Source organism: Xiphias gladius, chromosome 4 (assembly GCF_016859285.1).
Source record: "Xiphias gladius isolate SHS-SW01 ecotype Sanya breed wild chromosome 4, ASM1685928v1, whole genome shotgun sequence".
Taxonomy (NCBI): domain Eukaryota; kingdom Metazoa; phylum Chordata; class Actinopteri; order Istiophoriformes; family Xiphiidae; genus Xiphias; species Xiphias gladius.
Genome location: NC_053403.1, coordinates 12,165,428 through 12,178,645, shown reverse-complemented (window position 1 = coordinate 12,178,645; position 13,218 = coordinate 12,165,428). Strand labels below are relative to the sequence as shown.

General features: G+C 39.7%; 1 protein-coding gene across 1 annotated transcript in view; it reads left to right on the top strand.

The window, feature by feature from the left end:
- Positions 1 to 13,218, top strand: part of fig4a (FIG4 phosphoinositide 5-phosphatase a) — a 58,311-nt gene that overhangs the window by 12,569 nt on the left and 32,524 nt on the right. The window contains exons 7-11 of the mRNA XM_040125326.1: positions 1 to 131; positions 1,675 to 1,803; positions 4,612 to 4,712; positions 5,827 to 5,989; positions 10,816 to 10,913. The exon at positions 1 to 131 is cut by the window's left edge and continues 33 nt beyond it. Of these exons, the coding sequence (XP_039981260.1) occupies positions 1 to 131; positions 1,675 to 1,803; positions 4,612 to 4,712; positions 5,827 to 5,989; positions 10,816 to 10,913 (622 nt within the window). The remainder of the gene's footprint in view (positions 132 to 1,674; positions 1,804 to 4,611; positions 4,713 to 5,826; positions 5,990 to 10,815; positions 10,914 to 13,218) is intronic.

Below are 13,218 nucleotides of genomic sequence, written 5' to 3'. Positions count from 1 at the left end.
TAACCTGACTTTGCTGCAGAGGCCTTACGACCTGTGGATGTCAGCAGCCTCCTCCACTGAGGAAGAGGTACACACACAGAGGAAGCAGGACAGCTTCGACATCTTTGAAGACGAGGGTTTGCCTACGCAAGGTGAGCGGAAGTTGATCAATAGCCCCTATATTCCTTTATTTTATTCTATCGGCTGGAGAAGACCTTGGCAGACCACTCCGCAGGAACTCCATACTGGTGGGTGCTTGTAAGGTGAGAGACACAGAGAAGTAGAAAAAAGAGGAGAGGAGAAGCTGATGTACAGTGAACCGAGTGAATGCACCGTGGCCTTTGCCCAGTGTTGTCGCTGAAGTTCCATAAACGTCAAGTAGAAATGGTTTGGCTCACGAGCTAGAGAGTAGCATCTACAGAAGCGGTGAAGATGAGAAAAACAGGTTCAGAGTTTCCAGGCCAGCTGGCAGGCTGCGCTACACATGGAAAGGTTGTAATTCCTTAATTTGATGCCTTTTTTAGGCTGATTATTTTACCCCCCCAAATTTTATTGCCATAGAATCCACGTAATACCTAAATACCTTTCTCGACCATTTTGCTAGTAATTTCATTCACAACTTTATTTTAATTATTTAAAGTTATAGCTTATAGGAATGAAATGTATCTCTGTTTTTCTAGGTCCGTCTGTCTGACTACTATAAAAATATTTATATTGAAATCAAATTATAAATTAATATACAATTTAATATTTTTAAGGGTGTGATTTAAGGGAGCCTAGCCTCGCCAAATCATGAATTACACTACTGTACAGATAAAGGCTGAGAAAGCAGTAACTGAGATCTGCTAAGGTAGTTATCCTTAGCAGGAGTTTAGGGAGATTATTATTATTATTATTATTATTTTGTCTCTGTCAAGACTGGATTTCATTTCTGCATCATTTAGATTTGTGGAATATCTAACTGAAAATATAAAGACCCTGATTAATTAAAGTGGATATTTTTCAATTAGAGATAATAGATAGGGCAAAAACAGAAAGTACATTTAGCTTTAGTTTAGTAGCAAGGTTAGCCATGGCACTAGCCTGTGTTCGGTATAACGTGGGCTCTGATGCTGTGGCTGCACAGTTGGCTGTCTTTCGGTGGTTTTTTTTAGCTCTGTTTTGCAGTTAGTGCAAATTTGAAAAGCTATTTTCACAGATAGTGTATAGTAAAAGGTCTAATGTCAGTTTTGACCGAATGTGCAGCTTCAGTTAAGCTACTCTGTTTTGCCTTTGTGGTGAATAAGCATTTTGAAATAACAAATTAGAGATAATGTCAGCGTGATTGTTGTTTTTTCCTGTTGCAATTAATGCGCATAAAAAGTGTACGTATTTGCCACAGTCAGAAGCTTTAATTATCTGTTCTGCAGCAGGTTTGACTCAGCCTTGTTGAAGTCACTGAGGTCCTTGAAAAATGACTTGCCTTGGCTGATCTGTTCGGTCAGTTATGACACGTGTATTGTAATACAAAAATATAAGCTTACTCCCAGTGTCAGCAATTTACTAATGTTTCTAAATATGCTCTTCTTCAACAGCCTTTGTCACATCAGCTGACCTCCTTTTTTCCGTTTGCTGCTTACTAACTGATAATTCGGTCTGATCCCAGTTCAGTAAAATAATCTAGAGGTTTTATGTGTCCCTACTCTTCCGCCACAGTTGTTTACGGCCTCCAGATCGAGCCGTACTACAAGTACGTGTGGAACGGGAAGCTGCTGGAACGGGTCAAGGACATAGTGCATCATGACTGGCTCATGTATATAATCCATGGCTTCTGTGGCCAGTCCAGTATCCTTTGAGCACGGTCAAGTCAGTTTCATTTGTGCGTTAGAGAATTGTTTGGGTTTTGCTTTTATTATGTGTCTCTGTGTGCTTTTCTAATTGGCATCATCAAATTGTTGCTTTGGGTTTTAAAAGGAAACTTTTAAAAAACGTACCCACATGGAAAACGTGCCATACAAACTGTATTTTTTTGCTTTTCAATAAATGGTAACACTATAACTGTATATGAAATGCCCTGATAACATCTGTCAGCATCAGAGTTCACACACTAAAGACCCAAATGTATCTCTCACAATTTCATCCTTTGTCAACCTTCCCCTTCATCACTCAGCAGCACTTGTCGATCCGTGCTCAACCTCCGTCATAGCACGTGGATTACAGTGTGAGCGAGAGCGTGTGATTCACCACAAAATTGCAGATTCAATTTGTCTTTGTTTTTAGGGCTTTAGCAAAACAAATATAATGGCAATTAAGCAATGGTTATCAAGTATGTAAACACTGGTACTTGCATAATCTCTCCATCTGTTATCTGCAGGGAAAAAGCAGCAACATTGTGCATGAGATACGAGGCATTTCTTTTTGGATGGAGGACAAGACTCGTGTTTTGTACATGCATACACATATTTTTTGTTGGTTTGATTTTGTTTTGTCTTTCATTTCAGTGCTACAGTAGCTTTTCCTTTGAAGTCTTGACTAGACACAAGCTCGATTTTTCTTTTTTTTTTTTGAGAAGCTTCTGTAGTATTGATGCATTGCTAACTGCTGCAGAGGGGCTTGGGGCTAGGATAGAGCTGAATAAACAGCTGGCTGATTTACTATGGTAAAAGTCTGCCTCAGGTAACCTATACTAAAGATTTCAGTCATTTTCCATTAAGTCCCCTTCACATAAATCACACTAAGCAATTTAAATTTGTTGGCTTTCTGCATTTCAGTCAAAAAACAGTTACTATTTTATATTTTATCAGTGATTATTTTTTAATGAATTAAGATTTTAATGCATATTTTGCGTTTTTGTGTTTTGTAATGCCTGTCTGTTGCACGGTAAAACACAGCAGGCAGATAAGCTAGGGTGCACTTTACAGTCCGTGCTGCCATCTCTTATCCGTGTCTCTTTTCAGGCAGCATGCTGCCAGAGACGCTGTATAGGCGTTTTAAGTTTAGACAATTCCTGGAAACTGTTTGGCCTTATGTGCTGTTTTTCTGAGAGAATGAGAAGGCCGATGGGTGCAATAGCAGGAGACTCAGCGAATAGGTTAAATGGAAAAAATACAGAAATTTGGAGCTGATGAGAAGACAGTGAGGCAGGAGGGTGAAAATAAATTTTTGAACGGATGCAATAAGACTGTGTGGGTGTAGAAACAGATTTAGAGAATTTGTAATACTAATTGTTTTGTTATTTCCAAAATGGTTGTACTGTAAATAAGATTTAAAATATATATGTGGTTTCTGTTTTGAACTGAAAGTCACAAACTTTCCATGTTTTGTGTCCAATTCACAGGTTAGGACATAGCATATAAAACACAACTGATGTTGAGGAATTTTCATTTTCAAAAAGTCATTGGCCTACCAAAATAGAATACAATAGCTCAGTTATTTGCTTAATATTAGATATTACATTAGATATTAGGCTAATTGTTTAGAAATAAGTCAGAAGTTTTCTTTCCCTTGGCTAACGTACTTTTCAGCAAATCGATGATGTAATTTAAAATTGAAATATACATGAATGATTCTTTAGACCCACCGCGCTCCATTTCACTTGGCCGTAATCCTTCAACAGCCGGCAGATGTTCTTGTGCGTCCGTGCTGGCTACACCCATGGCCGGGGGCATTACGTTGTCCGTCCATCCATCGGTCTGTATTCACGTACGTTCCCTTGTCGTAGACACAATATCTCAGGAACGCCTGGAGGGAATTTCTTCATATTTGGCACAAACATTCACTTGGACTCAAGGATGAACTGATTACATTTTGATTGTCAAAGGTCACTGTGACCTCACAAAACACCTTTTGGGCCATAACTCAAGAATTCATAGACCAATTATGACCAAATTTTTGTCACAGAAATATCAAAGAGGATAAAATGATGAAATCATGGCATTTTATATTCAAAAAGTCAAAGGTCAACTTCACTTTGAAATCATAATATCCTGCAAAAACACTTGTCTGGCCTTAAATCATCACCATAACTCAGGAATAGAAGGAGATTGTGACCATATTTCACATTTGGATGGATACTGAATTGGTGACACTAATCTTTGTGCCTACCTTGAAACTGTGTTGATTGTGTGGATCTTCTGTGCTGCCGGGTTGAAGATATGTGAGCATGTTTCTCACGGGAAATTATTCACTGGAATCTTACATAACAATGTAGAGATAACTTCCGTTTCGCCAAAAAACACACTTAACACCTTTTTATTAAATTCCTTCAAAGTCTTCACTACATATATTATATGATTATGGAAAGACATGGATATAAACTGCAACTTGATTGGTTGCTGGAGGCCTACGACCGCAAGGTGGTAATTCTAGTTTGGCTTGTAGTTTTAGATCTAATGTACTGTATTTTTGAGTTGCTCAGTCATAATAATAATGATGGCAATAATAATAATAATTGTAATAGTTCTTACTTTAAGTTTCCACTGGTTTAAGATGAAATACAATCGTGGGGTTATGGTAAAAGTAGTAGACGACTACAAAATGACAAGTTTAATATTTTAAATTAGACCAATGATGTATCTGAATCTATTGTATATGTGTGATAGTATAATGCTGTCAGTGTCCTATTATTATTCCTCCTTTACCCAACAACCACAGAGCTTCTGATCTACGGCCGACCGGTTCACATCACCCTCATTGCCAGGCGATCCAGCAAATTTGCTGGGACCCGCTTCCTCAAAAGAGGAGCCAACTGTGAGGTACAGCGGTTGCCGGGGCAACAGGGAAGCATGGCTAGGGGATGCAGGGTTTAGAGCCACCGGGATGATTGCAGTGACTCAGGTTGATCACAGGGGGTTAATTTGACCCACTACCTCTTCCTTGAGTATGCATGAGTGTCTGTATGGGTTAGTGGCGGGAGGAAGGAGGAACTTCGGGAACAAACACAGATTTCCTCTTTCTAGTTGGACTGCTGCACCGAGATTGGATGCCGCTGTTTGCATTGCCAAAGAATTCATGCCAAATAAATGTATACAAAACTCTAACCGGCTTTCATTGTAGCGCAGTAGTTTTTTTTCACAACCAACATTTTGAGTCATTACTAGTTCACTCCAGTTTCACTCTTCACCAGTGAAACTAAATGGAGTTCAGCCCGTATTAATATTATTTTTTCCTGCTATGTCATGTCACAATGCAGTGAAAGAGGCCTGTTGGCTACAAGCATGGATTGACTTGATGAAACACCTTGTTCAAGCAGAGGTTCAGAGTTCATTCTTGTCCTTGGAAACAGCAGCTGAAAAACCATTCTCACCACAAGGTTCATTTAGCAGCTGCTTCGAAGCTTTCAGCTATATCACATGATCTTCAACAGCATATAGTGTTTGACAAGTTGTCATTGAATTCTAGATGTTAAAATTTTTTCTGAGCCTTTTTAAGAAATTTTTGTTCACGTTGATCTTGATCAGTCCATCTGTTGTGGAAGATCATTTGATATGATCGAAAGCTCCAGAACAGCAACTAAACTCCTGTATTTATTTCCAGTATCCATTTTTTTTCCTGAGCACTTCACCGATTCCCTTTCATATTGCCTAAAAATCTTAAGTTCAAAGATCGTTCGTAGTAGCTGTCCTGGAGCTTTCGATCGAATCAAATGATCTTTATCGGCTGAGGTAATCATGATTCAGACTGCCAATACAACACGGATGAGAATTCCTTGAAGTATTTTTAAAAAAAATACGGAAATTTAAACCTCTACAATTCAGTGACAACTGGCTAAACTCCACCTGCTGATGAATGTGATATGATCAAAAGCTCCAGACCGGCGACTAAATGAACCTTATTTTGAGTTTCTTTGTGGTTTTCTTTTGTTTTTAGGGGGATGTGGCTAATGAGGTGGAGACGGAGCAGATCATCCATGACGCTTCAGTTATGTCTTTCACGGCGGGAAGTTACTCATCATACGTCCAGGTGCGAGGTTCGGTCCCGCTCTATTGGTCCCAGGACATTTCAACCATGATGCCAAAACCCCCCATACGATGTAAGACTACAGTTTACACCTGATATCTGTCTTACGTTGTACATCAGCAGCCTCTTTGTTGTCCAGTATCAGAATAATTTCTATCGTGCGTTATACTGTATATTACAATGGGCAAAATTGTATCATGGCTTGGCTTTATAATGGAAATGGTAGAGGATTGGCAAAGCTGCCCAGGCTTTAATGGAAGATATTTCTTATATCCACTTTGCCTTTAAACATAAGGACAGATAACAAGTGATACATATAGATGTATCCGCTTTGAATGGTTAGCCATACGGTACCACAGTAGGTGTTTAACTATTTATGTTTGTAATCCTCAATGTATTCAGTCTATCCGCTGCACAGGACCAGAAATAACCTTGTAGGGACGGAAGAAGAATGTAATCAGAAAAAAAGCATTCAAATAAGACAGTGGCTTTCTATCAGGGTGATTCTTCTCAAGCATTGGCACAAAGCAAAAAAAATAAAAAAGAAATAGGTGACGGCAGGATGCTCCCCTTTGGTTTTCATCATTGTATCCACTCCCCGTCTCATTATGAGCAGGATAAAAACACAAAACCAGGGCCAGAGGGAGATGATCAGGTCCCTGAGCTGCTGTGTGTGTTTCTGTGTGAGTGTAAACAGGAAGACATTTGTGCTTGCATGTGTACAATGCCTATATTAAATCATAATCCCACCCCTCTCCCAGTTTGCCCTTTAATTCATCCTTGGATGACATTTACCTGTGTGAGATAGTGACACTGAGCATGTCCCTAAGATCCCTTTGTGTATCAACAGTGGGATCTTTAAAGATCCCACTGTGATCTTTAAAGATAGTCCTTCTCTGACATTTCCCAAATGTTGCCCAATTCTTGCACAATCAGTTTGTGTGTGTGTGTGTGTGTGTGTGCGCGCGTGCGTGCGTGCGCGTGCGTAGTTTGACACAGTTTGCCCTTGTTATTGGCATACTTTATCTTTTAGATGACATTTTAACCTCCACTGAAGATTTGTTTAACTTGTCATTCACTAACACACATTTGAGTAGATGAAGAACACAACAAGAGAGATCCACACAAATCTTCATGTTGGGTTTGGTTTTCTTTGTGGAGTCTATCGTGTACAGTGTTTTAATGATGTTCTGCTTCAAGTGTCAACATGTCGAAATATTTACACTACGGCGCACCCCCATTTTTTTCCAGTTTTTATTGAATTTCAAGCAGTACAAGTCCATTGAATAACATTAAATGGTACAAAGGTCAGCAGCAAACTGCCCAAGGGGGGGGAGTTTCAGGTCAAAAACTGAAAAATCTAATTTAATGGATAACGGACCTTTTTTAGTGATTAAGAAATTGGTTCATTTACAGCTCTCCTGCAGCAGTGGGAGTAAATGAAGCCTTGAAAGTTAATGCAAACAGTTCCTACAGGTTCCCCAACTTTTGTTAATTACTTACAAACCCTCTGTCTGTACAAAGGCAGTGTTGGGACAAACTGTGTTACTACACCCTCTAATGCATAATTTGGACTATGCTTTACTGCAGGAAGTAGTACAGTATATAGCCATCAGAATACTGAGAAAAAGGCAAGTAACAAAGGAAGACACACTAGTTGGTCAGGGGTTCATCCTACAGCAAGATAATGACCAAAAACATTAGAAGAAAAGAACCAGACTAACACACCATAGAGCTGCTTTGGGATGAATTGGACAGAAGATGAAAGCAAAGCACCCTACAAGTGTAGCACATTTGTGGGAACTTTTGCAACAGTGTTGGGATGAATTTCCTGGTGTATATCAGATTACCATTGTAGAAAGAACATCAGGAGTGTGGTCAGCTGTTGTATGAGTCAAAACTTGAGACTAAATTGAGTTAAAGAAGATTCCATGATTCCTTGTTTTTAAATTCTCCAATTGTTCATTTGTTCTGTGCTTTAATATCAGAAACACTGAGACACTGAATTATGTAAATTTAACAGCTGGACAAATTGAGGTGTTCTAAAACTTTTGACCGGTAATGTACGTTAAATTAATGATTTCAGATTTTGGGAAATCCACGTATTTGCTTTCTTGCCGAGAGTCAGATGAGAATATCAGTAACAGTCTCATGTCATTACGGTATATATGAAGCTACCACCAGCAACTGCGCCTCGTCCAGAAATAGTCTTGCACATGACCCCGGTAAAACCACAGTCTGTTGTTATTACACTTCAGTTTTTGTACTGAGGTTTAGGTGTTCTGGTCGGCAGATACACTTTGGACAGAGCCATTATCAAACTTGCAAACTTGAGCACACATCTTGTCCATCTCATTACTTTGCTGAAAGTGCAACCAAAGCAACATCCACAATGAAAAATTGCACCACTATAAGTTTGCAGGCTTGATAGCTAAGTAGCTTCTCAGCTGCAGCACATTAAACAGTTTCAAGGAATAGTTTGACACTGGAGAAGTACGCTTAATTACTTTCCTACCAAGAGATAGATCTGAAGATTTAGGACCACTCCCGTGTCCAGGGGTTAAAGCGGGCTGGAAAGATCTGGAAGGGCGTTTCGGCACCTTTGATTAATAAGTTGGCCTAAATAAATTTGTTCTGATTGGCAGTTTCATACATAATAATGTCAAGCAAGTTAATTTTTCAAGTGCTCCAGCTTGGCGCCCTTCCAGCTGATGCCATTGAGATACTCACTCAACAAGTCAGAAAGTATTGTCACCCCATAGCACCGCCCCAACACTCAACACACATCCTTTTTCCGCTCTCATCACAGTCAGACTGGCCATCGGGCATACCGCGGCAAATCTCGGTGGGCCGGTGGACTTTTTACCGACCCCGTCAGTCTCTGTACTGGCCTTATCTATGTGCCTGTCCTTCAGGACGTGCATTAGAGTGTGCTGCATGCTTATTGTGTCTGTCTGTGCCCCGGCAAGGGCACCACTGTCAAACACTTACAGTGACAAAACCACTCAGAGGCTGAGAGAAAAAAAAACATTTCTGATATTGACCGCTTGCTTTTAATAACGAAAAAAACGATTAAGATGAAATTTAAAAATCACCTCGACATTATTTCTGATTGCAAAGAGGAATAACAAATTCATTTTAATGCAATTCCAATCAGTTGGACTTCAAAGGTGCGATATGTATGTTTTTGCTATTGCTACATAGCCAACATTAGCATTAACAGCTGTTTACTTACCAAGAGCTTCAGCCATCATTGTGTTTACAAGACAAGAGGTTAGAATACGCCCTCTGGGCAGCGCTACTTCTTCATCTTCTCATGTTGGACTGAGGGCAGGCAGGATGCTACAGTGACTCACTATCGCAGAGTGGTATGTCGAGATGGGACGGGCCAGGGCTAGATGGTTAGCATGCAAACTTCAGAAAAAGGAAAGAAGTGATAGAAATAGAAAAATATGAAGTGTTAAAATTGGTGTCGCTTTCCACCACTGGAGACAGCTCTTGGCGAGTAAAGGAATGAAATTCTATGCTGAACTTGCCACGTTTCTTCTAGATTGGCTAAGTAAACAGCTGTTAATGCTAACATTGGCTATGTAGTAATAGCAAAAAACTTACAGATAGCCCCTTTAATGTCATACATTTTACGACGGTTTTTGCTATCTCATTCTATGAAACCATGACTACTGTGAAACTGACATGAAGCCCTAACCATGCAAAACTAGGTGCAGCTCATATCAGACTAAGAATCAACCCACGTTCAATACAACTGTAAAGTTTATTTGCTTTTGATGTGGGCTGCGTAGAATGACATCTATTTGACGAATCTAGGTCAGGGACCATGGCTAAGAGACGGTTTGAGCTCAGTGACTATGCATGTTGGTACATTCATCCATATCACAGAATGCATTGCCCCTTGCCTTACTTTGCCATAACTGTTGAGACTAATTGTTACATAAGTATACATATAACGTCTTTATGACTGGCCTGAAATGGACAGATGTCTTGGTTGTGATGGAGATGACCTTAATGGGTGACTCTTCTTCGTCATCATCGTCATTATCAACACTCCCTTCCCAAGGTACAATAAGAATGTTATAGGGTGCCATCTACTTTATGTTTAAATAAACCCTCGTCTCCCCGGAGGCCTGAGCAGTAGTGCAGTAGAAAAAACATTGATGACGAAATAGTAGTGGAGTGAAGTTGAGAACTATGTGCGCGAGCTTGTGTTTGTATTGTCAGTTTTGAGATACCCGCGAGCGACTGTGTGGGACAAACTGTGGAAGGAGCTGACCTATTTCCTCTAATCTGTCTTCTGGCCGCCTCACTGGTCCAATTTGACGGCAGGCTGCAGGTGTGGAACTCCGCATGAGTGGCAAATGGAGGCATTAAACGTTATTTTGAAATAAAGAATGAATAAAAGATTGAAAATGGAAGTGAGCGCATGAAACAGTGGGACAATAAGCTGGAAAAGTGGCGAAGTCATAAGTAACTTTTGTTGCTCAGTGTGGTGTTAGACTTCACAGTCCAGTAATACACTTTTTTTTCATTTTTCTTGGCTGTATGAAACAGACCCGGCCCTATAACAGACGTTACCTCATCTCTCTGTATTTTAGTAATGAAGCTTGAGTTTCGAGTAGAAGCTGGATGCATTTGAAAAATGTATTTTCTGTTAAATTCTTGGATTTTATTAATGTACGACATATATTGGTAATCGTGTTTCGTACACACATTTAGAGACCACTGATCTGAGAAATACAGATTTTGCTCATCATTTCTTAAAATTAGCTGACAAATTTCAGGGATATCCAGATAAGATATTGTTTTTCTTTTTTTTGCTACTTAGTAACATTTGATAAGCTTAATGCCTAAAATGTTAAACAGACAGTTTTCCCTCTCTTTTAGTGGACCAAGCTGACCCATACGCCCACGTAGCTGCCCTCCATTTTGACCAGATGCTGCAGCGATTTGGCTCTCCTATTATCATCCTCAACCTGGTCAAGGTAACACACATCCACGCTCACTTTTTTGAGTTTCTCATTTTGGCCGTGGCCAATCATATACTGTATATGACTCCCTTTTCCTGAAAAATAGGAATAACTGATGAAAACCGTTCACATTCACATGCTGTATCTACACTCACTCCTTGTCTAATTGAATTTGTGACCCTGTCTGTTTTGTTTAAATGTCAGAAAGAAAAGAAATGACGGCAAGAAAAGAAGAATTTTTAATTAGTAATGGTTTTCTGGGAAAGAATATTCAGGGTCAGTGTTTGAACATGAATATGAACTAACCATTGTCACTGGAAAGATGGCAAACAACACCGCTCTACTGGAAACTGCTAACCTATAGTTACGGTATATTAGCCTTAATTACCTTGATAAGATCCATGTTCTAAAATACTGGTGTTTTCTTTTAGAAGACTGACTTCTCAGTGTGAGGATTATGTAAGCTCCAGATGTGGATCTTTGTGAATTGTTGATGTGGATTGTTGAAGTGTCTTTGGATAACATATACCAGGCCTGTGGAATCACTCAACAGGTAGTTATCTAATAAGGATGCGATGGTGTAATTGACAAAGAACTCGATTTGATACTGGGGGTTAGTTGTCGCTGTGGAGACTTTAAAGATCACAAGAGATTTTCCTGGTGGCTGGTGATTACTAGCAGTTGAAATGCTCCCATGAATATTCATCTCCCTGTGCATTGCATCGAAAACACTAAGACAGACACAGCGATAATGAGAGGTAACACATCATTATACACAAACACGTCTTGTCAGATCCACTTGAAATCCAGCTCCCCATTTTCTTCTTCCTGCTGGTAGACTGTTAGACATTTTTTCATTTTTTTCCCCAGTGCTCTAGTAGCGGTTTTTGCAATGCTTTTTTGCATAAACTCACATGGACACATCTCGGCACGCAGCTATGCACTCTTTAGCTTGGGTTACAAGCTCACGTTGTCACTCACAAGGGGAGCCGCGAGACAGGGGACCAATCACAGACCTCAGAGGTCTGCACAAGCCGCAGCCATGTGACATTTGCAGACTGTGGGGAGTAAGGGAGGGGACCCCCTGCTCATACACTGCACCCTCTCTCTAATCCCAGTGAGACAACAAGGAAGGAATTGGGAAATAACCATAAAATCTTTACACTCCATCTCTCTATGGTGGTGACTGGGTTGGACATGGCAGTGTCTACTCTGGGATGGCTGAATGGTTTTGTCATCGGTTCGTGCGTTTTTCTCAAAGTGTATGTTAATGGAGAAAGAGAGGAAGAGTGAGAGTGCACATGGCCAAGCATGTGAATAACTTTTCCAACCGGCAAACTTAGAGTCCGTTTGTTCTGACTGTTGGAGATAACTTTTTTCTCCTCTCATGGATTTTTAAAGAGAAAAAAAAAATATATATATATATTTATTAGCTTTAATTTAATCAGAGTGATCTGAAAAGATTAAAATTTCTCTCTTTTTTTTTTTTATTTGAGAGAGAAAAAAAGAGAACCTTGTCCAAAATGGCAGCAACCACCCAACGTTGAACCAACACACACACAATAGGAAGAGGAATAAAGATGAAAAAAACGTAAAAACAAGGCATTTAAACATTTTGTCAGGTTATGCCTAAAAATAATTGAGGCGCTCATTTCTGTCCATTAAAATGAATATGACCAGCCCCTTCTGGTATGTACATGTGCATGTGTGTATGTCTTGGGGTTAATTCATGCACCTTCGTACATCTGCGACCGTGATTATTAGTGTGCCATTTGTATGCTGGTTTATACCTGTGAACAGTACATGTGTGCTATTTTGTAAGTGTATGTGCAAGAGAGTCTGAGTGCGTGCGTGCGTGCGTACGAGCCAGACTGTATGACACGCTCTGCTGAATTGGTGAGGAAATGCACTAGTAATTTGACTGGTTGCCGCGTTGCTCTTTCACTGCTGGATGTGTGGACGGCGATGTGAGCTGCTAAATGATGCATCCAAGCCAATTACCACCCAGGGTGATCATTCAAAAAGGCACAATGAGGGGTGGAGGAGTACATCGAGAAATAACTTAATGGACAGTGTGACTACAGGTCACAGACTATAACCATGTGCATTCATTTTCAGTACAAAAAATTCTTAGTTTAATTTTTTAATGATTACTTTCTCCCTGTATCAGTTAAATAAAAATATCCAGACCTCAGAAACAATAATTTTTTATCAACTCAGTCAATGGATTTACTGATACTAACACTTCCCTTTTTTTGGTAAGAAATATTTTTCACGATTTTTTTTTTTTTTTTTTTTTATACCTGAGTTGGATCATAAT